Genomic DNA, 25,024 nt, shown 5'->3' on the forward strand with positions numbered 1-25,024 from the left:
TCCCTCGCCGGTTTCGATGGGGACACTAGCGTGAGGCCAAAATGTGACGACAAATAAATGTGATAAAGAACTTGCTCATTAAACGTACCGTCTGGCATAGGGTAAGCGTTTGTTGTATTTTAGCTCTTCTATCACCGTTAGTACTGCTACGCTTGCTGTTGTTCTGGTCATTAGTGACTCTTACACCGGTGGAGTCCAGCTCGCTTTTCTGGAATTTGTTACACTTTTTCAATGCTCCCGTAAAATACAGAGTCTGGTTTAAGTCACGTTCTGAACGTGTGACTAGTTAAAAGTAGCACCTGAAGAAGCATCACATTCTCACTCATATTTCAGGGGATGTTAGTAGCATGAGGGTTTGGGCATTGTCTTTGCCCTCCTGGTTTTCGTTATTGCCCCCCCCCCACACCCCCCACAGGGAGTCCTTCAAAAATGTCTTTTTCCCAAAGACCTCTTCCAGTGAAAACTTAATACCACAGATCTGCTATATACCTGTTTATGTGCTATCACGCTTCAGAGGGCTAGAAACCACTGGAATATTAAAGGGTTTTTTTTTTTTTTTGTCTCCTAAGAACCAATTTTCACACCCATGGGGGCAATAGCACCCCTAATTGGTATTGCACATGATTTAGCGCAGTGGTTCTCCACCAAGGGCGGGTTGCCTCCCAGGGGACATTTGTCAATGTCTGGAGATATTTTTGGTTGCCTCAACAGGGCAGGGGGGATGCTACTGATATCTCGTAGGCAGAGGCCAGGGCCCAGAATGTCAACAGCGCCAAGATGGTGAAACCCTGCTCCTAGAGGACGATGGCAAAGTTCAAATGAACCCTGAATAACCCAGAAATTGTTAAGGAAGGTGCAGATGGGCCGTGCCAGCTCTAAGGCACAAGACAGAGAATAGCAGCAGCTGGGCTCCTGACCTTCAGGTCAAACCTGTGGACAACATGGTTTACTTTTTGCTCTTTCTGTCCAATATGTGTCAAAATATGTGTAAACGCTTCAAGTGTGTGTTTAGTGACAACTTTGTCTCCCGGTTTTCCTACGGATGGATCTTGCTTTATGAAACAGATGAATTCCTGAAAAGTAGGAACTCATCACCTGTGCGTTGCATTTAGTCCTCTGATGTCCTTCCGTTATATCTTGAGAGGCTCGTCTTCCTTCCGAGTCGATCCTCATTTGAGCTAGCTCCTACCATTGTTGCTTTGAATCTAAGTTTGGTGGCCCCTCGGCCTCTCCGGGTTTTAGCCAATGGGGACAGCTGAAGAGAGGGTCCAGATTTATATTCAAGGTGAGCCAGCCTGTGCTCTGATGGGCGTGGTCCCGGTCCCGTGTCCATAGCTCCTGGCTCCCCCGTGTCCCTGTCACACTCACACTCCCTTTTTCTGCTGCCCAGAGTTGGCGTCGAGGAGCCCTCCGAAGAGGACCAGAACGCACGCCGCTCACAGTACTTCAGGTGACACAAGGGCGTCCTCAGAAACCAATTAACCGGGCCTGGCTTCTCTCCTCCTCCTAACCTGAGATGTTTCTCTCCATGCTGTTTTGTCTCTTTCTTCCTCCCTGTGTGTGCCAACCCCCTGCCCCTTCCAGCAAAGGGGCAAGAGGTCGGGTCACGTCTAACCCTTTTTCCCGCCCTTTCTCTGGGTTGATTGATGTGTCGGTGTTCCTGAGATTCTGTCCCCTTGCCCTGCATATTGGACAACGTGTGTCAACACCAAGGCCGGAGATGGCAAGTGTCTCTCCCTTCTTTTACCACTGAGCTTAGTGTTGAGAGCAGTCCATTTTCAGAGCCACGGATCTTTTCCCACAAAGTCTTGTTTCTGGTCTAGTAGACAAGGCTTTTACCTCCTAAAGACAACTAGAATTGTTTTTTAATGGTTATTTATTTTTGAGACAGACAGACAGACAGACAGAGTGCAAATGGGGGAGGCACAGAGAGAGAGTGAGTGGGGGAGACACAGAATCAGAAGCAGGCTCCGGGCTCCGAGCTGTCAGCACAGAGCCCAACCCGGGGCTCGAACTCAGGAGATCATGACCTGAGCCGGAGTCCGACACTTAACTGACTGAGCCACCCAGGCGCCCCAAGAGAACTAGCATTTGATATTTCCGCCGTGACTGGAGAATCAGTCTTAATCAAGCACCAACACTCTCTTAGATTTTTAAGTCTGTATTTGTGTACTTGTACCTTATGGTGAATCAGAAGATACAAAAAGAGTTGTTTTTTATTTTTTTTATTTATTGATTTTTCAGTATATGAAATTTATTGTCACATTGGTTTCCATACAACACCCAGTGCTCATCCCAAAAGGTCTTTATCTTCTGGTTTAAAAAAAGAGTTGTTTTTTAAACCAGAAGATAAAGACTCTTTTAATGCAGTTTGTTTCTCAGTGTTCATCCAACTTTACGATTGGATTAGGCTTAAGAGTGGCAATGTTGAGCAAGCAGAGCAAAGACTTTAATGTTTCTTTTTTCCTTCCTGATCTGATTCTCAATGCTGGTAGATAAACCAGCGCAGAATAGGCTTGAAGTCTGTTTTCGCCACTGTGAAAGTATGTCACTGAGGGCAGCAGAGAGAATAGCGATGCCTGTCATCAGGCATGTTCATCACGATATCACCAGGCTCCAGATATACTGTAATGATGTCCATATAATTAAAGGAAGCTGTTAAATTCCCTGGGTTCACATTTTTCTCTACTGTTTAAAATACACATGCATGCGTGCACACACACACACACACACACACGGTAACTTTTGGAGACCTGACTCTAGGTACCAGTTAAGTTGCAGAGGAAACCCTTTCTTTTGAAATATCCCACCTTCAGGAAGGAAGGTCCTTTGGGCAAAGTACAAGTTATTACCCTTGGGACGTTCGAGAATTCCGACTATGATCTGGTGTTCAGGGCTTTGCATGAAGGTATGTGTCTCATGGTCCTCCAATTATTTAGGACCTCAGCCATTCAAATTTTTGAAAAGTTATCGATTAAAGTGGAACACTTCTAAAATTCCTGGCATTTCATGGCAGTTTATACAGCAGCTACTCCCAAGGTACTTAGGCCAGAAGGGAAATTATTCACCTTCTTTCTGTATTTATTCATTCCAGAATGAGCACATTCGTTTGCTTGCTTTGTTTTCTCTTTTGGTGTGAAACTGAGTGAAATTTCAACTGCTCAGCGGCCCGCCCCATGTGGCCCGTGGCTAGCACATTGGACAGCGCAGATCTAGACCACTACCATCGTTGCAGAAAGTTCTGCTGGACAGCGTGGATCTGGAATCATTCCCAGGTTCCCCCAAACAAAATGTTGAACATTACGGGTTTGAGATGAGGTTAAGGTGGCCCTACTTTTGTGAGTTTATCAAGTCCTTTCAACGTGTTGTGCGTTGTTGTTTTGCCTTCCGGCCTGGCCACGGCGGGCCCAGGAGAAAGAGTTCCACTGACACTGCCAGGACTCGAGTGAGAATAGTCACAACCTAGTCTTTCTAAGCAGCTCTTGTTCCACAGAATTTGATTCTTGTGAAACAAGTTGTTTGCCTCTTAATAGAGATTCGTTAAAAGAATAGAGGAGGCTAAATTTCATGTGGCAGCTTTTATTGTATTTGGTTTTGTTTTCGTTGTCGTAATACAGGGCATACGTGACCTTTTCTCTTGCCCGTCGCCTTCCTATTTCATCTAGGCCAGCAAAGTCCATTTGTTTCATCTTTGCTGACATAGAAGCCACTTATGAAGGCTCATTACACCTGTTTCGAAATTCAAAGTACAGAAAGGAGAGATTATGAGTGGCAGGTCTGGGCCGCCATGTCCTTAGCCATACTGCATTCCATGCCCTTCAGATCCCAGAATCTCATTGCTCCTGCCCCACAGTATGGTTAGGCCTTTTGGTTAGGCCGAGGACAGCTGTGTCACCTGGCATTCTGGCAGGCCGTCTGAGAAATGCCGGGGTAACCACTGCTCCGCCCCTCTGAGTCTGCATGGGGGAGGTCATCCAAGTGAACTAGCCTGCCATTAAGTGGCTTCGTGCTGCCGTAGAATCCAAAGAGCAAGGCCTCATACTGGATTCCTAGCCGTTGATCTTACAAATGCTGACAAACTCACCATACAGAGGACTTTTCTCTGCGAACTCTATGTTCATTCATTCAGAGTCTCCAAAACAGGTGAGGGCTCAAAATCAAGAGCGAGGAAGTCCATATGCGACCCCTCCTCTAGCACTCTGATGCATTAGACACATCGGGTACATGGAGGCCCTGGTGTGACGTTTTTAAGGGACAGCCCTGAGGCCTCTGAAATGGACGGATTTCCGGTCAGAAAATCTCTGTGAGATTTGTTGCTCGGAGGTCCCCCGGATAACGTCCGGTGATGACGACGAGCCTCCAAGCCTCAGAACCTCCTGCCTGGAGGCAGCTCCTAGACACAGAGCAAAAGTCCATCTAACTCCCTGCAAAGGTCCTCCCAAGCCCCAGGCCCGTAGGGAGGAACTCTGGTGTCAGGTACACCAGGCTTTAGCTAGAAGAGTAGGCACTCAGCGAATATTTGCCAGACGTGTGCATTCATCCTGTGGTTTTCAACTCTGCCTTCTGCGACATCTGGGAGATCTGTCCCCTTTCCCTCCAGAGCACCCCTTTCCGGGGCTCCACGCCTTGGGTGAGTGCCGGACAGACCTGGAATGAGACAGGGCGGAGGTTGGCTTGGCGAGGAGGTTGTCTTCTATTTCCCTTTTCCATTCGTCTCTTTTCTCAAGACGTGACGCGGCATCACAGGTGGGAAAGAGGCAGGGACAGGGAGAAAAGTAAGGTGTGCACACACCGGGCTGCAGAGACCCTTGGTTGAGGCCCCTTGGTACCTCCCTTTAAGCTCAAGTTACACCTGCCAAAAAAAAAAAAAACCCAAAAAACAAAAAAAGCTGCGTTCTCAGTTTACAGTTCTTTGCAGCACCCAAGGGAGTGAGGGAAGACAGAGAATGTTCCTGGCCTCCTTGTTTTCTCCCCCATTTCCCCATGCTCTCCGTGTCATGGGCATCACAGCTTTCTGCCTCCAAGTGAGGAAGGTGCAGGGCAACTCAACCCCAGTAGGCGCATGGGATTCGCTGTGAGCGGATCTCACCACTTGGCCTTTTCCGTCTGCCTTCAGTTGTTGATCTCGAATGTGCCGGTTCTCAGGTCGTCTCTGCTGCAGGAGGACGCGGGGGCCACCAGGACAAAACGTTAATGATGTGCACGCTCGGGTATCGAGGCGACGTGTACGGACGGCTGCAACTTTATTTGAATGCCTCTGAAAAATTAGACAGCCGATAGAGACATGGCTAGATATGCGATAAAGAAGCTCCAGCAAAATATCAACGGTGGCGTCTAGGTGTTCACTATGAACTCCTCCAGCACTGCCCTGGACATGTGAAACATCCTGTACCAGATGTTTGGGGAATTCAAAGGTCAGGGCAGAGGGGAGGAAGCAGCAGAAAGGAAAAGGTGGGGGGCAATGGGATCCCCCCTCGGATAACTCGGACCATCTGGTGCCGTTCCCCAGAGACCAGGATAGGGTGTGAGCACACGGGACTTCTTGCCTCTTCTGCCCCCTGGGCTCTGGCATGGTACGTGACCTCTTTCTCACGACTTTTGCATGGCGGCCTTCCTCTTCTTTTAGCTAACTACTCCTTCCGCTTCCGGGAGATGGTCAGCCCTCTTGGCTACTTGCCGCCAGCATGGCCGCCACGGTCCCAGCTAACACTCTCCGTTTTTCTCCTTGTCTTTCTCCCTGGCGACTTCTAGAGTCGGTGTTGACCCAGATCAAGACCCACCACCCAACAACGACAGCTTTCAAGTCTTACAAGGGGTAAGTCACAAGAGATGCTCCTTCCAGGGGAAGACATTGTTAAAAACAGCTAAAGTTGGGGCGCCTGGGTGGCTCAGTCGGTTGAGCGTCCAGCTCGGCTTGAGCTCGGGTCATGATCTCACGGTTCATGGGTTCTAGCCCTGCGTTGGGCTCTGTGCTGACAGCGCAGAGCCTGCTTGGGATTCTCTCTCTCCCTGTCTCTGCGCCCCTCCCCTGCTCATGTTCTCTCTCCCTCTCTCTCTGCCCTTCCCCTGCTTACACATGCATGTTTGCTCTATCTCTCAAAATAAGTAAACTTTTTTTTAAATAGCTACAATTTATTGAGCATTTACTACATGCCAGGCGTCTTTACATGGATTCCCTCACTGTGAGCATGATAACAACCTCATGAGGTAGGTACCGTTATCCCCATTTTACAGATTAGAAGCTGGAGTTTGAGAGTCTAAGTGAGTCGTCTACAGTTGGAGAATTAGAAAGTCATGAAGGCGGGACTTGACCGTGGAGTCAACGTTCTTAAACAACATATTGAGGGGTAGGCCGGCCAGGAAGAGCATTCAAGCTAAGTCCCTGACTGCCTACTTTCCGAGCATGGGTATTTGAGTACACTGGTGGTGGGCTTGCCATCGCTGGGTCAGAGTCTGTCAGCGGTGCCCACACAGGGGAAGGAGAGGGCTGGGGTCTGACTCTCCAGTGTAGGGAATCTGAGGTAGAGAGGAAGGATGTGGCTGATCACAGGCCGTCCTGTTCCTCCAGGGCCTGGAATCCTCTACAACTGAGTTCCCCTCGAGCCCGCTAAGGGCAGAGAACAAGACTCATACCCCCCACCTCCCACCGTAGGGGCTGAAGGTCATAATGGTTAAGGCTCAGGCGGGGTGGTGCCAGCCGGGACGGCCTGGGACAGAGTGCCAGGGAGGGCAGCTGTTGAGGCTGCCAGCAGAGGAGCCCCGTGGCAGCATCGAGTGTGACTGGCAGGGAAGAGTCGTCCCCGCTGCTGCAGAGAATCTGCTCCGGTTACTGTTGCGGCATATAACAAACCGCACCAGGCATAGGAAAGTGAGCAGCAGATCCTCTGGCTCATGGATTCTCGAGGCCAGGAAGTCGGAAAGGGCAGAATACGGGCTGCTTGCCTTTGCTCCGAGTAGAAAGCTGGGGGCTGGCATCATCCAAAGACTCATTCACTCCTGTATCTGGCACCTGGGCTGGGAGAACCCCAAAGACTAGGGCAGCCGGCCGGAATGCCTGCGCCTGGCTCCGCCACGTGGCCTCGGAGTATCGGACTTCTTACGCGATGGCTCAGGGTTCCGAGAGCCAGTGTCCCAGAAGGCAAGGTGGAAACTACGTGGCCATTCCTGACCCTGGATGTCTCCCGGTGTCACATCTGTGACTTTCTGGTGGTCACAGTGAGCTGCTCGAGCCAGCCCAGATTCAAGGGGGAGGGGAGAGGGACTGTCACCTCTTTATGGGAGGAGCGTCAACAAAGGGGCAGACGTGATTCTGAGCTGCTGCGACACCCTTGTCGTGTGTCCAGGTTCGCCCCTTCCCGAGGCTGGCATTTCCCGGGCAGGCAAGGTTGGGGGAAGAAGGGTTATATGACAGGAGCAGACATTTGTTACAAAATGCTATTACTTGGACTTAGGCATCAGGAAGTCTTTTATTCGGGATGGAATCTCCAGCGCTGAGCACAGTGCCTGGCAATGAGGGTGGGGGGTGGGGTGGGGTGTTCTCGGTGGCTATTTGATGGGCAGATGGGGGGACGGCAGGAGTTAACAGTACCGCTGGCAAGGTTCCCAACCCCTCGTGTGTGTTGTGCGTGAAGCCACGGCGGGCATTTCCCTCTTTTCCAGTCAGCTTGGAATTGCACCGAATCCTAAATCCAGGCTACATATTGAAGATTCCAGGGGACCTTCTAAACGGCTCCATCCTGCACACCAGATTTAGCAAGTGTTGCAAAGTGTGCTGTGCCGGGCCGGGAGGTGCCGCTACGGCTTTTTCCGATCTCCTTCTCAGGGGTGGTCACATCTTGGTGGTGATGCTCCTTCAGGGACACAAAACCACGACCTCTGAAAGACCTGGACATCTTCAGAAGAGATTCTATTAGAACTGGCCGTTGTGTTGGGAGCTTGAAGTTTCAATGAGAAATTCTTTGTGAAATGTTGCCATTGGACTCTAGTTTTGATTGAGGAGTTTGGAAAACAAGCGTTCGGGACTTGTGCACCTAGAAGCTAATTTAGAGCATAACACTTAGGGGCGCCCGGGTGGCTCAGTCGGTTGAGCGTCCGACTTCGGCTCAGGTCATGATCTCACGGTTTGTGAGTTTGCGCCCCGCGTTAGGCTCTGTACTGACAGCTCAGAGCCTGGAATCTGCTTCGGATTCTGTGACTCCCTCTCTCCCCCCCACTGCTCCCCCCGCCTCAAAAATAAATAAATAAACTTTAGTGTATAACCCTTAGTGAGATCTTGAAACTCACTATAAGAAAACCCTGGGTGAAGTGTCTTTATTTCACTCAATGGAAAATAATGGCTCTGGTGGGATATGACTGCCCTATTCCAAAGCCTCCTCTCCAGGACCGCGGCTGGTCAAGATGAATTTTGTGAGAAAAACAGGCCAATTCCAGCTGGATAGCCAGGGTTTGGAGAGATTTCAGCTTGTCAGTTCCAGATGAGTCAAACTTTCCCAGCCCTTTTGCTGTTGTTGTTGTTATTGTTGTTGTTGTTGTTTTTGTTGTTTTTGTTGTTGTTTTAATTGCCCCTGCCTCTGGATTTAAGCATGTCTGAAAGGAAGCACCTGAAATGGTTTGGTTGGTTTCATGTGGCGGAACCTACTGTTCATCTCATAAGAAATTCACATGGCAACCCTTGGCTTGTAACGAGACTTAGAAACAAACTGGCGTGTCACTTCTCCATGGAAATGTTTGAGAAAGCTGCGGGTCCCAAGTGCTAAGCGTTCTGGCACTGCATTCAGCCCATGCAGTGACAGCTAAGATAATGCACCCTGCCCCAGGCGGGGTGAGTTTCAGGAGCCTCCCTAGATGGGTCCGGAGGGGTCATCAGTGTTCCCGATGGCTCCCTGGAGGGCCCTTTGGGCCAATTGCGAATGGGCAGGCGCTGGTGACTTCTGCTGCACTCCCAGTGGCACCCGTTGGCCGCCTCTAACCAGGATCTGCTGTCACATCAGCCCCTTGACCTCCCTCCTCCCAAGTCTCTCACACAGTCATGCAGAGGGCCGTCAAAATGAGTTCCACTGTCATTTTGAAAGTCTTTCAAGATTGCTGTCAGACTAGGGGGGGGGAAAGGCGAACTTCAAGTTTGGTTTCCCGGGGCACCTTCTTAAAGGTGACTTTAAGTACCTCAAGGGCCTTATCTCTCTCAGTCCTCCTGGCCTGACCTTCTCGGTCCAGCGAGGCGCTAACAGCAGGGCTGGGAGCACTCAGTGGTCACGAGCAACAGGAAAACAGAGAAATAAATGGGCTCCCTCATTTTTGGGTGAAATCCTGGGTTCTTGCAGTTTCCCCTGAAAGGGATCCAGGTCACACGCTCAGTGATGTCATGAAACTGAAATCCTAAGTGGGGGAAGTCCAGATGTTTGTTCCCCATTAGCAAAGAAAGGGCAGCTTTCTTCACCGCATGTTCCAAATGATCTTCTGAAAAACAAACAGGAAAGTGACATCTGACAGGAGCGAATTTGTTATGACAGTGCGGTTTTCCTCACTGGATCTAGAAGCCCAGAATGTTAGCTCATGTGAGCGAGGGAAAGGGGCTTCTGGCTAGGACTTTTGGCTTTTCTGTGAGGGAAGCATAAGAATATCGTGGGCAGACTTCGGCTTCACCTCCCTGGCAAGTTTGACTCATTAGAACAAAACAAAACAAAAACCTCAGTTGCTTTGTTTCTCCGGAGGTCTTGGTGACTTTGCAACCAAAACAAAAACAAGCCCAGCTGGAGGCAAGCTGCCTGGGCCTGGGGGTGGCCTCTCACCCCATTCAAGGGGGGAGCTGTTCCTGCCAGACAGAGCTGAGATTGATGTTGGCCGTTGGCCGGACGCGCAGACAAACCATTCACTTCCTTCCCCAAGTTTACAGAAGAGCACTGGTCGATGGGGCCGCTTTGGAGTAGCTAGGAGCACTTTGACTCTGAATTTATCCTGGCTTTCTCATCTCAGCAGGGCAAGATCACAAGCAGGATATTAATGGAATGTGGAGGATAGGACAGCACCGTGCGGGTGCGCGCACACCCTCGAGCAGAAAATCAGCTGTTATTGACCTATAACTCTTCTGGGTCCTTCTCCAGCTTTCCTCCAGGCTGAAATCTGATACCCAGTCACTTAAATCTTTGATTTCAAACAGTTGCTGTAGTGCCTTTTTTTTTTTTTCTTCAAATTCCTACTCTTTGACTCCCCTACCCCCACCACGCTTTTCTTTTTGTTCTGATTGCCTCCCTTGGTCCCTAATTTCCCTTTTGGCTATTCTTTTTTTTTTTTTTTTCCTAGAAGTTCACAATTAACATTAATTCACTCATTTGACAAATGTGTACTGAGCACCTGTTCTATTTCAGACATTCTTTCAGGCTCTGGGGATACATCTGCAAAGGGGACACATGAATCCGCATCCTTAAGGGTGTGGTGACAATGTGGTGAAGGGTAAGAGTGGCGACTGCCAGATGTGAGATCAGTAGATCTGTCCTTGCCGCCCCGAGTGTCCCCATGGACCAGAAGCCTGGGCATCATCAGAGAGCTTGTAAAAATGCAGACTGTCAGGACCCGTCTAGACCCACTGAACCTGAACCTGCATTTTAAAAACCTGTTAGACCCCCTTCAGAGAAGCATTGGCCCCACCATCCCAGGGACATGAAAAAGGCCCAAACTGGGTCGTATCACTTATTTTACTCTTTTGTTCTGCATTAGATTTCTAGAGCCACCGTAACGGATCCAGTGGCTTCAACCAACAGTCTCCGCTGGTTTCTCCGTTTCAAGGCCAAAATGAAGGCGTTGGGTGGGGTTGGGCTCTGGGCAAGAACCCCCAGCCAGACTCATTCAGATTACTGGCAGAATTCAGTTCCGTGTGGTTATAGGACTACAGTCCTATTTCCTTGCTGACCATTGGCCCAGGGTCAAGCTCATGTCCTGGAAGCACGTGCATTTCCTGCTCTGTGGCCCCCTCTGTCTTCAAAGTCAGCAACAGCAGGGTGCGTCCCTGTCACACTTCGAATCCTTCCTGCCCCTTCTTCCACCGCAACTCTCTCGTTTGCCCTCTTTGTCTATTTTTAAGGACCTGTGTGATTGCACTGGGCCTCCTAGAAAACTGCAAGTCCATCTACAAAGCCCCTTTTGCCGGGTATCATAACATACAGGCTCCAGGGATTCGGAGATAGAAATCTTTGTGGGGGAGGGGGGCAGTGTGCTGCTCTTCCTCTGAAAAAAACCATAAGCTGTTCTCACTACTCTACTGACCTTAAGTTTAAACTTTTCTATCTTTTAACAGTAAGAACTCAGTTCTTTAATCTGCTTTCTTTTTCTTCATCGCACTTGTCACTGTATACATATCTGTCTGTCTTCCCCTGCTCTCCCTGCCCCCCCCCCCCCCCCCGGAAACGTGCTCCTTGAGGGGCAAGTGCTAATAACATCATTCCTTTTTGTCTCCAGTACCCATCATGGTGCCTGGCACACAGTAGGTGCTTAATGTATGCAGAAAAAAAATACACTCATTGTTATATCCCTGAAAATTGGTGATAAGGAGAGCCAGCGGTATTTTCTTCAAGGGGCTTCTCTCTTAGTAAGGTCAATACAAAGTTTAAGAATAAATCCCATGTGTAACTCGCAAGAACAGAGGGTAGAATGGGAATGACCAGGAGTTTGGGGGCGAGACAATTGGGGGGATGGTTAAGCGGACAGATCTGCAGCTAATAGATAAATACATGCTGCAGATCTCATGCCCAACATAATAAGTACAATCAACAGCCCTGTGTCGCCAAAAAAAAACAAAAAAACCAAAAAACTGATAATTATGTGACAAGAAATAGATGTTCGCTAATGCTACAGTAGTAATCATACAACAGGGTCACACAACAAGACAATGGCACAGCCAGGGGTAGAATTAGGATTTGGACCCCCATAGTTGGTTGAGGAAGCCTGTGACACTCATTACATATATCCCTTGGACTGCTGTGTTGCCTTTGAAACATTTCTCAGAGAAGCCAGCCTTGTACCCAGCCCTGAAGGATGAATAGGGATCGCCCCGGCAAGGTGTTGTCAGTGGGAGAAGGGGACCATACGAAAGGATGTTGCGCTGAAGACATGGGGTGTAAACCCTCCCGTGGGAATGCAGGTTTGGGGAGGGGGCATGGTGAGAGAGCAGGTCCCCGCTTTGTCTGTGGGCAGACACTTCCCCTGGTTTCTCCAAAGCCACCATATCTGGATTTATCCACATTCTTCCTGTACCTAGTCCTGCTTCTGGCACCATCTCTCAGAACAAGAAGTTGTTAGGCACCCCTGTTACAAAGTCGGACCTGATATTTGCTCGGAACTTACAACTCGTAACATTTCAGGGCTACAAGGTGTCTCTTAGTTTCTTGCATTCAAGGTCCCTTTATCTTCCTTGTGGACGGCAGGCAGAGCTCTCTGAAGACCTTTTGTTAGTTTGTCTTCAGAAAGAAAGCTTTCCTTTGCTTTACTCATTGTAATCGTCCTTCTTGGGACCTACCCGAGTCTCCTCGACAAGAGCTGCAGCGTTCCAGGTGATGGTAACGCATTGGGTTTGGCGGGAGGTTAGGATGGGCTAGATGGGCAATGGGCATGAAGGAGGGCACTTGTGATGAGTACTGGGCGTTATATGTAAGTGATGAATCACTAAATTCTACCTGAAACCAATACTCTACTATATGTTAACTAACTTGAATTTAAATTTTAAAAAAGGCATTACCTCCTAGTGTATCTAAAACTTTGGTGATATAGGATGTTTGACTCTGAGCTCAAAATCTCTAAAACTTACGGTTAAAAAAGAAGCCTCCGCCCCCCTCCCCACACCCCATTTCATTCCCTTTTCTCCAACTAAGCGTCTGTCCTCTTGTCTGTTCCTAGGATGGTCCGGATTCTGCCAGAGGGAACCGGACGAAGCAGGAGAGTGCGTGGCTCTTCAGGCTGTGGTACAGCTTTGACCACAAGTATCCTTTTCAGTGACCTCCCTGTACTCGTGAAACAGCGGTGATGAAATTCTCTTGTTGAGTCATCCGTGAACAACTTCTGACGAGTAAGGAAGGCTGTGTGCGTGCTATAAGGTGCAGTCATGCCTCTCTTGGGCCACAGGCAATGATCGTTCAACCGTAGGTAGTCCCGGCAAACATCTCTCTGGCCAAGAGGAATCATTAGTACATCATTAGGGTAGCTACCCCACAGCCTGGTAGACTTGGGTGTGGCTCTTATGACCAAGAGAAATAAGCCTGTGTAGGTGAATTAGTTAAAATCACACGATGAAAGGTGCCACGGTCAGGAAGGAAAGCAGAACCTGAGCACTTTATCCGTGTGGGGAAGGTCACTTCTATGGGCCACCTGCATGGCCAACTCCACACTAGGAGATTCACTTGGCCCTCAGGTGAAACTTAAAAACCCGAAAGTTCGTTCTCATAGTTTAACTTGACATCATGATCTAATGGGTAGGTGGTTCACATACAGTCTTGGAAAACATAAAAAAAATTCTTGAACTCTGTATGAATGGGACTGCAGAATATATATATCCTAGTGTCTGGTTTATTTCGCTTGACATCATTTGTGTGACTGACTCATCCATGTTGTCACGTGTAGCTCTAGTTCACCTGTTTTCATTGCCATATCGTATTTCACTGTATGAGTATACCGCCATTTACTTACCATTGATAGTTGATGAACACGTAGATTGTTTCTAGTTTAGAGCTAGTATGAAAAATACAGCTACGGGGGCGCCTGGGTGGCTCATTCGGCTAAGCGTCTGACTCTTGATTCTGGCTCAGGTCATGAACTCACAGTTCATGAGATCGAGCCCCGCGTCAGGCTGACATGGAACCTGCTTGGGATTCTCTCCCTCTCCCTCTGCCCCTCCCCCCCCATCTCAAAAAAGAATACTGTTTATGAGCATTTTTGTCCATGTCTTCTGGTGCACGTATACATATATTTTTTTTGTTGGGAATATACCCAGGAGTGAAATGGCTGGGTAATAGGACATGCATTGGCTCAACTTTAAAAGATAGTGCCAAACAGTTTTACAAAATGGTAGTAGCACGTTACACACTCACCTCTAGGGTATGAGAGTTCTAGTCGCTCCACATCCCCACTGACTGTTGGTGTTGTCAGTCTTGGTAATTTTAGCAATTCTATTGAGTTTATAGTGGTATTTTATTATAGTTTTAATTTGCATTTATCTGATGACTAATAAGGTTGACCATCTTTCCATATATTTACTGGCCATTTGGTGTGTTCCTTTATGAAGCACCTGTTCAAGTCTCTTGCCCATTTTTCTTTTCGGTTGCCTACCTTTTCCCTACCATTTTGTAAGCATTCCTTAGGTATTCTGGATGTGAGTACTTTGCCAATTATATGTGATACAAAAATCTCTCCTTGTGACTTGCCTTTTCACTTCTAAATAGAATCTTTTGATAAACAAAAGGCCTTCATCCAATTTATTGATCTTTTCCGGTTAGTAGTTTTCGTGTCCTGTTGTGAAAATCTTTCTCTACCCCAAAGTCACGAAACCAGTTTCCTCTCTTATCTTCTAGAAACTTTATTGTTTATCTTCTGCACATCTATTTTTTTTTTTTTTTTTTACTGAGTGATGGACATGGGCAACAAAAAAGTGTAGAGATCATTTGAGATGCTCTTGAGGAGGCTGTCATCCTTCAGAGCTGATGAACTTCCCTCTGGTCAGTGGCTAGGCAAGGGCATTAGCAGTTCCAGGTCACTGTAACCCAGTCAGGGGTAAAGGTCATTTGAAGCCGGGAATCAATTCCTGTGAGGACTAGTCTGTTTCTGGTGGCCTTTTTTTCCCTAAGGTTCTAATGCAGAGCCTAAGGTGTTTCCATAGTCTTCCTCAGAAGGATAGGACTCCAGTTTTTGTCAGATTCACTCTATCTTTGTCAGTCTGTCAGATGCTCTACTCAGCTTCTCAGGTGCCTTTTGGGGAAATGTGGCCCACCAAGTACCAGGCTCACCTCTTGGATTTCTTCCACCAGATTCTGGCCCTCTTCACTGCCATGGCATCTATCTGAGGCCATTAAGCAGCCAATTTGGTTGTGTTTTATTTTATGTTTTTATCTTTTGCCTAGCTCTTGTAGCTGCTCTCAGTGGAAACAGTGGTTCAAATTATCTTGTTTGCTATTAACTGAAATAGAACACCCAGGGATTTTAAAAAGCCATATGTACTTTATCTACATCATGATTCAGAATGCATGTTACTCCCTGGGCTTGGAAAGGACGTGGAGAAAATTGGAGAGAGTTCACAGAAGAGTGACAAACTGCGAACGTGATAAGAAATTGACTCTTAGGGGCATTCAGTCCTGCACTTTCAACAACGGGTAGATTGTTCAGACATAAAATCAGTACGGAAACATTGGACTTGAACTACATTGTAGACTAAACGGACCTAACAGACATATGACTTATGGGATGCAGTGAAAGCAGTTGTAAGAGGGAAGCTTCTAGTGACAAATGCCTACATTAAGGAGAAAGAAAGATCTCAACTAAACAAACTAACTCCTCAAGGAACTAGAAAAAGAAGGAGAAAGTAAGCCAGAAGTTACCAGAAGGAAGGAAATAACAAAGGTCAGAGCAGAAATAGAGACTAGAAAATCAATAGAGAAGATCAATGAAAGTAAGAGTTATTTTACTGAAAAGATAAACAGAATTGACAAACCTTTTGTTAGACTAAGAGAAAAATAAATAAAAATAAATAAATAAAAATCAGAAATGGAAGAGGAAACATGACAACTGATAGCACATAAATACAAGGAGTCATAAGAGACTCCTATGAACAATTTTACACTAAAAATTGGATAACCTAGAAAAAAATGGATAAATTTCTAGAAACCTACAGCTTAACCAAGACTGAATGAAGAAGAAATAGAAAATCTGAATAGCTCAGTAACATGCAGGAGATCGAATCAGTAATCAAACACCTCCCAACAAATAAAAGCTTCCAAGATCCAACCTCCTTTCATGATAAAAGAAAGAAGAACTTTCAACAAATTAGATATAGATGGAATGTATGTCACCATAATAAAGTTGGCTTCATTGGTGAATTCCACCAAACATTCAAAAAATTAATACCTTCTCAAACTCTTCCAAAAAATTGAAAAGTTGGGGACACTCCCAACTTCATTTTATGAGGCCAGCATTGCCCTGATATCAAAGCCCAAGGACACTACAAGAAAAGAAATTTACAGGCCAGTCTCCCTGATGAGCATAGATGTAAAAATCCCCAACAAAATACTAACAAACTAGGGCACCTGGGTAGCTTGGTGGGTTAAGTGTCAGATTCTTGATTTCCGCTCAGGTCATGATCTCACAGTTCAGGTATATTCTCTCCCTTTCTCTCTCTGTCTCTCTGTCTCTCTCTCTCTCTCCCCCCCCCTTCCCCTCTCTCTCTCCCTCCCTCTCCCACCCCCACTCACGCTCTCTCTCTCTCAAATAAATAAACATTAAAAAAACACTAACAAACTGAATTCAGTGGCACATTAAAAGGATGATACACCAAGTGAGATTTATCCCTGGGATGCAAGGGTGGTCCAACATAAGCAAATTGATAAATGTGATACATACACCACATTAACAAAATAAAAAATAAAATTATATGGTCTCAATAGATGCAGAAAAAGCATCTCTTGACAAAATCCAACAGCCTTTCATGATAAAAAATAAACTCTCAACAAAGTAGATACAGATGGAATGTATGTCAGCATAATAAAGTCCATTATATGACAAGCCCACAGCCAACATCATACTCAAGGGCAAAAAGCCGAAAACTTTTCCTCTAAGATCCAGAACAAGGCAAGGACACCCACTCTTGCCACTTCTATTCAATACAGTATTAGAAGTCCTAGCCAGAGCAATTAGGCAAGAAAAAGAAAGAAAAGGCCTCCAAATGAGAAGGGAAGAATTAAAATTATCTCTGCAGATCACATGATCTTATATATAGAAACCCCTAAAGACTCCACCAGAAAACTGTTTTAAAACTAGTAAGTTGCACTTCTATACACTGACAATGAGCTATCCAAAAAAGATATTAAGAAAACAGTCTCCTTATGATACCGTCAAAAACAGTAAACCACTTAGGAATAAATTTAACCAGGTAGGTGAATATCTGTACAGTGAAAACTGAAAAACATTGATGAAAGAAATTGAAGAGGACACAAATACATGGAAAGATATCTGTGTTCATAGATTAGAAGAATTAATATTGTTAACATATCCATACTACACAAAGCAATCTATGGATTCAATGAAATCTCTATCAAAATTCTAATGGTGGTTTTTTTTTCCACAGAAAATAAGAAACAATCCTAAACTTTGTATGGAACCACAAAATACTGTGAATAGCTAACGCAATCTAGGGCAAAATGAACGGAGCTGAGGTGCCACACTTCGTGATTTCAAATTATATTACAAAGGCATTGTAATCAAAATGGTATTAGCATTAAAACAGATATACAGGGGCACCTGGGTGGCTCAGTCGGTTAAGCATCCAACTACGGCTCAGGTCATGATTTCCTGGTCTGTGAGTTTGAGCCCCATGCCGAGCCCTGTACTGACAACTCAGAGCCTGGAGCCTAGATTCTGTGTCTCCCTCTCTCTCTCTGCTCCTCCCCACTCGCACTCTTTCTCTCTCTCCAAAATAAATGAACGTTAAAAAATAAAAACAGATATACAGACCAGTGGAACAGAAGAGGGAGCCCAGAAACATACCCTCACATATTGGATCGACTAATCTTCAACCGAGGCGCTGAGAATATGTAATAGGGAAAGGGCAGTCTCCTTGATAAATGGTGTCAGGAAAACTGGATATCCACATGCAATAGAATGAAACTGGAACTTATCTTGCACCACTCACAAAAAGGAACTCAAAATGTTTAAAGACTTAAGTGCAAGACCTGGAACCATAAAACTCCTGGGACAAAAAAACACCGGGGAAAGCTCCTTGACATTGGTCTTGACAGTGCGTTTTTGGACTTTACTCCACAAGCGTAGGCAGCAGAAGCAAAAATAGACAAATGGGACTACATCAAACGAGAAGATTTCTGCACAGCATGGGAAACCATCAATAGTATGAGAAGACAACCTGTATAATGGAAGAAAATATTTGCAATCCATGTATCTGATAAGGGGTTAATATTCAAAATATATAAGGAGTTCCTATAACTCAACAGCCAAAATCCAAATACCCCAATTCAAAGAGGGGCAAAGGACCTGAATAGACATTTTTCCAAAGAAGACATACACTTGGCCAACAGATATGTGAAAAGTTGCTCAACATCACTCATCACCAGGGAAATGCATATCAAAACCACAATGAGATCTCTCCTCACATCTGTTAGGATGGCTGTTATCAAAATGGGAAAAAAATAACAAGCCAAGTTGGGAGGATGTGGAGAAAAGGAGACCCTTCTACACTGTCGATGGGATGTAAATTGGTGCACCCACGGTGGAAAAACAGTATGGAGGTTCCTCAAAAAATTAGAAGTCCGCACTCCCATGTTCACAGCAACACTATTCACAGTGATGAAGATATGGCAACAACTTGAGTGTTACTAACACTGTATCGTATGCTGGAAATTTTAACATTTTCTGAGAGGGTAGATCTTAAGCGTTTGCACCACACATAGCCAGAAAGATGGTAACATGTGAAGTGATGGATATGTTAATTAGCTTGATCGTAGCAATCATTTCACAATATACACATATCTAAACATCTTGTACACCTTTCATGTATTCAGTGTTTGTCAGTCGTACTTCAGTGAAGCTGAGTGCGGAAGAAACTGACTCTTTGCAGGGCAACAGGAGTGATCTCTGAAGTCTCTGAACGTAAAGTTTAGTGACTGGGATTTCTACTTGTTTAGTTTGGAGGTGGGAGACCAAGAACGGAAAGCGTCTGAGGAATTATACCAGGAAGGTGCCCACGATCCATTCTATAGCTCCAGAGATGATTAAATGAGAAGACTTGGCTTTGGCTACAACAGAAGAGGATCCAGCTGGGCGGGAATGATCCCCACAAGCCGGCAAGAGGAAGCGTGGTACCTCCTTCCCGGAACAGGCCTGAAAATGGAATCGATGGCCTTCCGATGTAAGAGGAGAGGCTCGGTGCGCACATACAGCTCTCCCGGGGCTCCTGGAAATCACAGAAGAGATATTCGTGACTGCTTGCAAGACCAAAGCTGTAGTTTTCTCTGCTCCGACTCCATCTGTCTTCGAGTCTTGCCCAGTACTTTCTGTGTCAGCAGATCGGCTGATAGCTGTTAATTTTCTCCTCGGGCCATAGCTCTCTAAAGAAAGGAGAGCTACTGCCTGGGGAGGGATTGGTAGAGAAACAGATCTTGAGGCCACCAAAGATTTTTCTCCCTAGAGTAACCTCCCCACCATCCAACTTTGGAGTGGTAGACTTCCGCACCTGCTTGATGAACTGAGAAACTGAGTAAAGACATGGGAGGGGGCCATGCCAAAGTGATTAATTCCGTGTGTGTGTGTGTGTACTTCCGTATGTATATTTTCTCACCAAGTAAACTCTATGCCCAATGCAGGGCTCAAACTCATGACCCTGAGATCAAGAGTTGCATGCCCTACCGACTGAGCCAGCCAGGCACCCTACCAGATATTTATTTTTTAATTTTTCTTTTTAAAATTTTTTTAATGTTTGTTTATTTATTTTTGAGAGAGAGAGAACGCAAGCAGGGAAGGGGCAGAGAGAGAATCCCAAGCAGGCTCCAAGCTGTCAGCGCAGAGCCCGAAGCAGGGCTTGAACCCACCAACCGTGAGATCGTGATCTGAGCCCAAATCAAGAGCCAGACACTTAACCAACTGAGCCACCCAGGCACCCCTATTTTTTTAATTGTTCTAATAAAAGCCTTGGAGTTGAGAGGCTTTTCCAGTCACGATGTAAGAACGGGTTATTAGGAAAAGCACTCAGCGCACCTGAGTGGCTCAGTAGGTTAAGTGTCTGACTTCTGCTCAGGTCATGATCTCGTGGTTCATGGGTTCGAGCCCCGCATTGGGCTCTGTGCTGACAGCTCAGAGCCCGGAGCCTGCTTCAGATTCGGTGTCTTCCTCTCTCCCTCTCTCTCTGCCCCTCCCACTCCCTCGCTTGCTCGCTCGCTCTCAAAAATAAACAAACATTAAAAAAATTAAAAAGAAAAAGAAAAAGCACTCAGATGAGAAGAAGCTCTTAGAAATTAAAGTTTCTGAAATGAACCCCAAAATGTAATGGATAGTTTAATTACATGGTGGAGACCAAACTGTTGATCTGGAAGATGAAGTTGAGGAAGAGAATCTGTAAGAATTCAAGCACAAAGTCAGAGATGTGCAAGAAAGGGTTGCAAGACAGTGAGGTTACAGCCAGAAGGTCCACAGTCCTTGAACAGAATATGAAAGGAGAAGACAAGAGACCATGGAGGAAAAAAAGAAGCAAAGAAAGAATGAAAGAACATTCCAAAACTAAGGAGGAAAAGCGGGGCTCTTCAAGGCTTCCAAAGAGAAAAACTGGAATCCTCTAAAGAGAACGAACCAGGGGCACCTGAGCGGCTCAGTCAGTTAAGCATCCGACTTCGGTTCAGGTCATGATGTCACCGTTTGTGGGTCCAAGCCCCACATCGGGTTCCATGCTAACAGTTCAGAACCTGGAGCCTGCTTTGGCTTCTGTGTCTTCCTCTCTTGCTGCCCCTTTCCCACTCACACTTTGTCTGTCTGTCTCTCTCTCTTTCTCTCTCTCTCAAAAATAAGCATTAAAATTAATTAATTAAATAAAAATAAAGAGAAGAACCCAATGTGGCATCAGCAAACTTGAATGTTAGAATACCATCTAGCATTGCCAGAGTTCTAGGATGAAAAGAAAAAACTCTGAGCCTAGAAAAAAAGACAGGTGGCTTTCAGACACCCAGGAATTCACAAAAGTTTGGCACTGTGCAGACTCTAGTAGAAGGGGGGAAAACAACCACCAACAACATAAGGATCAAACACAATCAAAATCAGACCCAGCTAAGGAGACAACATTGAAGAAGAAACGATTTGTTATAACCCACAAGAAATGTACAAGATCAAAAGGAAATTCAAAGAAGAGCCTGTATTTAGCTCATGTTCTCTTCTCAGGAACAAAGTTTAAATGACATTGTATCACATTTCCTTTAATAGTGTTCTAACCACTCTGCTGGGTTACTAGCGAACAGTATTCGTTAAATAATATTACCAATGCTAGTTACTGGCTTTTAACATTTAGACTCAATCCGTAGACAAAGCACAGAAGCTTTACTTCTGACTTATAGAATAGAATGCAAATGTTACATGTCTGTAGTATAAAATTAAGTATAATAAAAATCAGGACAAAATGGAAAAGCCAGAGTATAGGGGCGCCTGGGTGGCTCAGTCGGTTAAGCGTCCAACTTCGGCTCAGGTCATGATCTCACGGTTCGTGAGTTCAAGCTCCGCATCGGGCTCTGTGCTGACAGTTCAGAGCCTGGAGCCTGCTTCTGATTCTGTGTCTTCCTCGCTCTCTGCCCCTCCCCCGCTCATGCTCTGTTTCTCTCGGTCTCAAAAATAAATAAACATAAAAAAAATTTTTTTTAAAGAAAAGCTGGAGTATAAATGAATTAAATGTACCGTCTTTCACAGGAGGGGGTTAAAAACCTCTGACTAAAGTTTATACATCAATAAATAGGAAGAAAAAATAAATAAAGAAAGAATAAATAAACAGGAAGACACACATACACACACATGCAGTGGAATACTACTCAGCCATTAAAAAGAATGAAATCTTGCCATTTGTGACAACATGGATTGACCTTGAAGCTATCGTGCTAAGTGAAATAAATCAGACAAAGACAAATGCTCCATGATACATGATTTCACTTACATGTGGAGTCTAAAAACCAAAACAAAACAGAATAAAACCCAGATTCACAGATAACAGCGAACAGATTGGTGGTTGCCATTGGGGCCGAAGCAGGCTCCAGGTTCTGAGCTGTCAGCCCAGAGCCCGACACCGGGGCTCGAACTCACAGACCGTGGGATCGTGACCCGAGCCGAAGTTGGACGCTTAACCGACTGAGCCACTCAGGCGCCCCTACTCTTTGGGATTTCTAAACATGTTTCGTTGGGTGTGTGTTCTCTTTGCAGGCATTTTCCTTAATCCTCTTTTCAAAGTTACTTGAAGCCCATCCTCACACACACCGGCCCCCCCTTAACCACCACGCTGCCCGCCTGGTGTGGCCTGCTCGCTCGGTGTCTGACCAGTCCCCAGGTATACGACGTAAGTACAACATGTCAGGGTTGTGTTCCTGATCATGGAGCCAGGGTAGTGTCTTCCTCAGGAAGAGGAAATGTGTTGCACGCAAGCCTCCAAACCCACAAGTTTTGCTTTTCTAAATAAGATGATTAGAAATGGCCAAGTTAACGTATGTTTATGTATTTTGCACAGTAACGGAGAAACCTTGTACCTGTACCTGTACCAGGTACCTTGTACCTGCAGGGCCCTGCGGTGTCTGCAGCCAGGGTGTAGGAATTCTGGATTTGGAAACAGAACAGCTACATTCAAATCCAAGCCCTGAGGCCATTTAAGTGTTCTTAGCAGCCTTAGTTTCTTGTGTGTAAAGTGGGCCTCGTTGTCTGGGCTTGGCTGTGAGATTAAAGGCTAAGGTATGGAAACATATGGTGAACCACAAAGTGTTTAGCAAACGTGAAGATTCCTTTCGCAAATGATTTCTTTATGTTGATATGGTTAGGTCCTTTCCGTTTTCAGATTCAGACTCAGCACAGTACGAAAAGAATATCCACACCGGTGGACATCTGAGCTTTGGGGCTGACTCGTGATCTCTTCACGGGGGTTGCTGGGCAGAGGGGTTGTGGAGAAAGCAAGAACCTACCTCCATAGAAGGACTGGAGGAGAGGGGAAAGGCCCTTCTTCCTCTCTCTCTCCTCCACCATCCTACATAACCATTATATCCCGGGAGAAAAGAACTCCTTATATTTATGTAGAGCTTTCCAGCTCACAAATGGCTCTCTCGGCCATACCGTAAATAGGCAGATACTACCATCTTACAGAGGAAGAAACTGCCAAGGTCCCAGGATTGGTAATTGACAGAGCTGTGACCCTAATGCAGGTTTCAGAGTATTAGTAAATAACCTGCAATTTACTTGATTAGTGTTGAGAAGGCAGAATGCAAAGCCCAGGTCTGAGCGAGAAGGGTCCTGATCAGGTAACGGGGCAGGGCAGCGGGCTTGGAAACCGTTGCATTCAGATGGTATGGAGGGAAAAATAGACACTGTAGCTGGGCAATAAGCAAGAATCCCTCCATACTGCCACTGCTGCTTTGGGCTGGGGTCCCTACCAGGGTCTCAGTCTGCTCCAGACATGGTGAGGGTTGCTATTGTTGAGAGAGGAGGAGCAAAGGGTCTTTGAAAAATTAATTGAGGAAGCCACAGGTGAGAGAGTGGAGGGGCTCCCTGCAGGCTTTTGAGCCTGGTGAGGGTCTTGGTCTGGGCAGCTCTCGTGGCTGTTTGACGCACTGTTGACCTCACCCATCACCTAGAGGGCGTTTGGACTTCCGGTTTATTTGGGAGATCTTGAAGATGTTCATTATTCACTGTTTGCATGCACCTAGGAAACCGTGTTCTTCCATTCAGGAAAGTGTGACTTCTGGTTATTTCAAACGCCCACGTTCCTGCAACACGCGCGTTTGCAAGGTTATTCCACAGCATTTTCCTAGCAGCCTTCAGTGGACAGCCCGTTACATAATTATTACAAGCCTCCAGCTTAACAAAACTTTTGTTGATCTTGTCATCTAGAATTGGAGGCTCTGACTTGGAAATCCCTCTCCACTGGGTTTTACTAGGTCCTTGTTTCGGAATGACCTTTCCTTGGGTACTCTTTGTCCGGGCTTGTGAGTTTCGTAATGGAATGGGTCAACATCCAGTCCCGTTTCCTCCTGCCGGTGAATTTCAGCCCTGCTTTCCCCTGCCAGGGGTCAGCGAGGGTCACCCAGGGGCTGGCGTCTGGGGGCCTCCTCTGCGCTGCTGTAGAGGGCGTGGCCCCATTTGCAGACACCGCCTGCGAACGGAGACACGGAGCGCGCTAAACCAGGGAACGTGATCTCATTTGTTGTTAAGAAAACTATCACAGGACAGATCGAATTTCAGGCCTTTCTCAACACTGGTGGAGAGCAGGAATCTGGGGAGTTTGGAGTGAGTTTTGGAATGAACGCTCTGCCTGAGTGCAGGATTGTTATTTAGTTGCACGTGTGCGCCCTGCGTCATTCCGTGAGGGTCTGAGGCAGCAAGCGAGAGGAGGCGCGGGCTTGCCTATCCAAAAAAGCCGGGGAGCACTGGCTAAGTGGAGTCATGTTGTGGAGCGCGGAGCAGCCGTCATCACTGAGAAGCAATGCAGAAAACAAGCTCGAGCTTGTTACCAGCGAGTGCACCCAGACAGGCTGGGACAGGACAAGGAGCTAGGCAGACCCACAAGCCCTTCCTAGGCGGGAGCATTGAATAGGTACTCCTCTGGCACCTCCTGTGACTTAAGCACCTCGAGGAAGCGTGCTGAGAGGACACGGTCACATGCTGTGCCGGTTTCTCACCTAGATGGGAATTCAGGCATTGTTGGGGAGAATCTGCCCGTGGCCTTGGGCAGCAGCGTGACTGGTGCAGACAGGGGAGGAGGGAGCAGGAGGCTGTCAGGGAGGCAGGTTCCCGCGTCCTGCCCCGAGGACACCCTGCCACGTAGAGGATGCAGGTGCCTTTTGAAGAACAGATGGCAGATAGGAGAGCAAGAGCGATGTGCCGGCGCATTTTAAAACCGTGTTTGCCATTCAAGAGAGGCGGCGCATTTTAAAACCGTGTTTGCCATTCAAGAGAGGCGCTCGCAGCGTTTGACCCTGTGTGCAGTGGGGACGGCAGGGGAGCGAACCGCCCCTTGTTTTGCTTGTTAAGCCCATTAGAGGGTGAAAGGTTTGTGTCTGACCCCGGGCTGCTGCCTGAGCTCTCCCCCGCGGTCTGGTCA

The 25,024-nt window shown here is 46.7% G+C and overlaps 1 protein-coding gene across 3 annotated transcripts in view; it reads left to right on the forward strand.

Annotated features, from left to right (window-relative positions):
• SLC9A7 (solute carrier family 9 member A7) overlaps positions 1-25,024 on the forward strand; it is a 136,207-nt gene that overhangs the window by 104,552 nt on the left and 6,631 nt on the right. Inside the window, exons 13-16 of one of the 3 annotated variants that reach the window (XR_008418293.1) lie at positions 1,391-1,450; positions 5,752-5,815; positions 12,886-13,054; positions 17,315-17,937. Coding sequence is in view for 2 of the 3 variants with exons in the window: in XM_053891678.1 (XP_053747653.1) it covers positions 1,391-1,450; positions 5,752-5,815; positions 12,886-12,968; positions 22,174-22,279 (313 nt within the window). In the remaining variant the exon portion in view is untranslated. Of the gene's footprint in view, positions 1-1,390; positions 1,451-5,751; positions 5,816-12,885; positions 13,055-17,314; positions 17,938-22,173; positions 22,280-25,024 lie in introns of those variants that run through there. The other 2 variants (XM_053891678.1, XM_053891679.1) reach the window with 2 other exon arrangements.

The sequence above is a fragment of the Panthera pardus genome, unplaced genomic scaffold (assembly GCF_024362965.1).
Source record: "Panthera pardus isolate Hobbes unplaced genomic scaffold, ASM2436296v1 HiC_scaffold_27, whole genome shotgun sequence".
Lineage (NCBI taxonomy): Eukaryota > Metazoa > Chordata > Mammalia > Carnivora > Felidae > Panthera > Panthera pardus.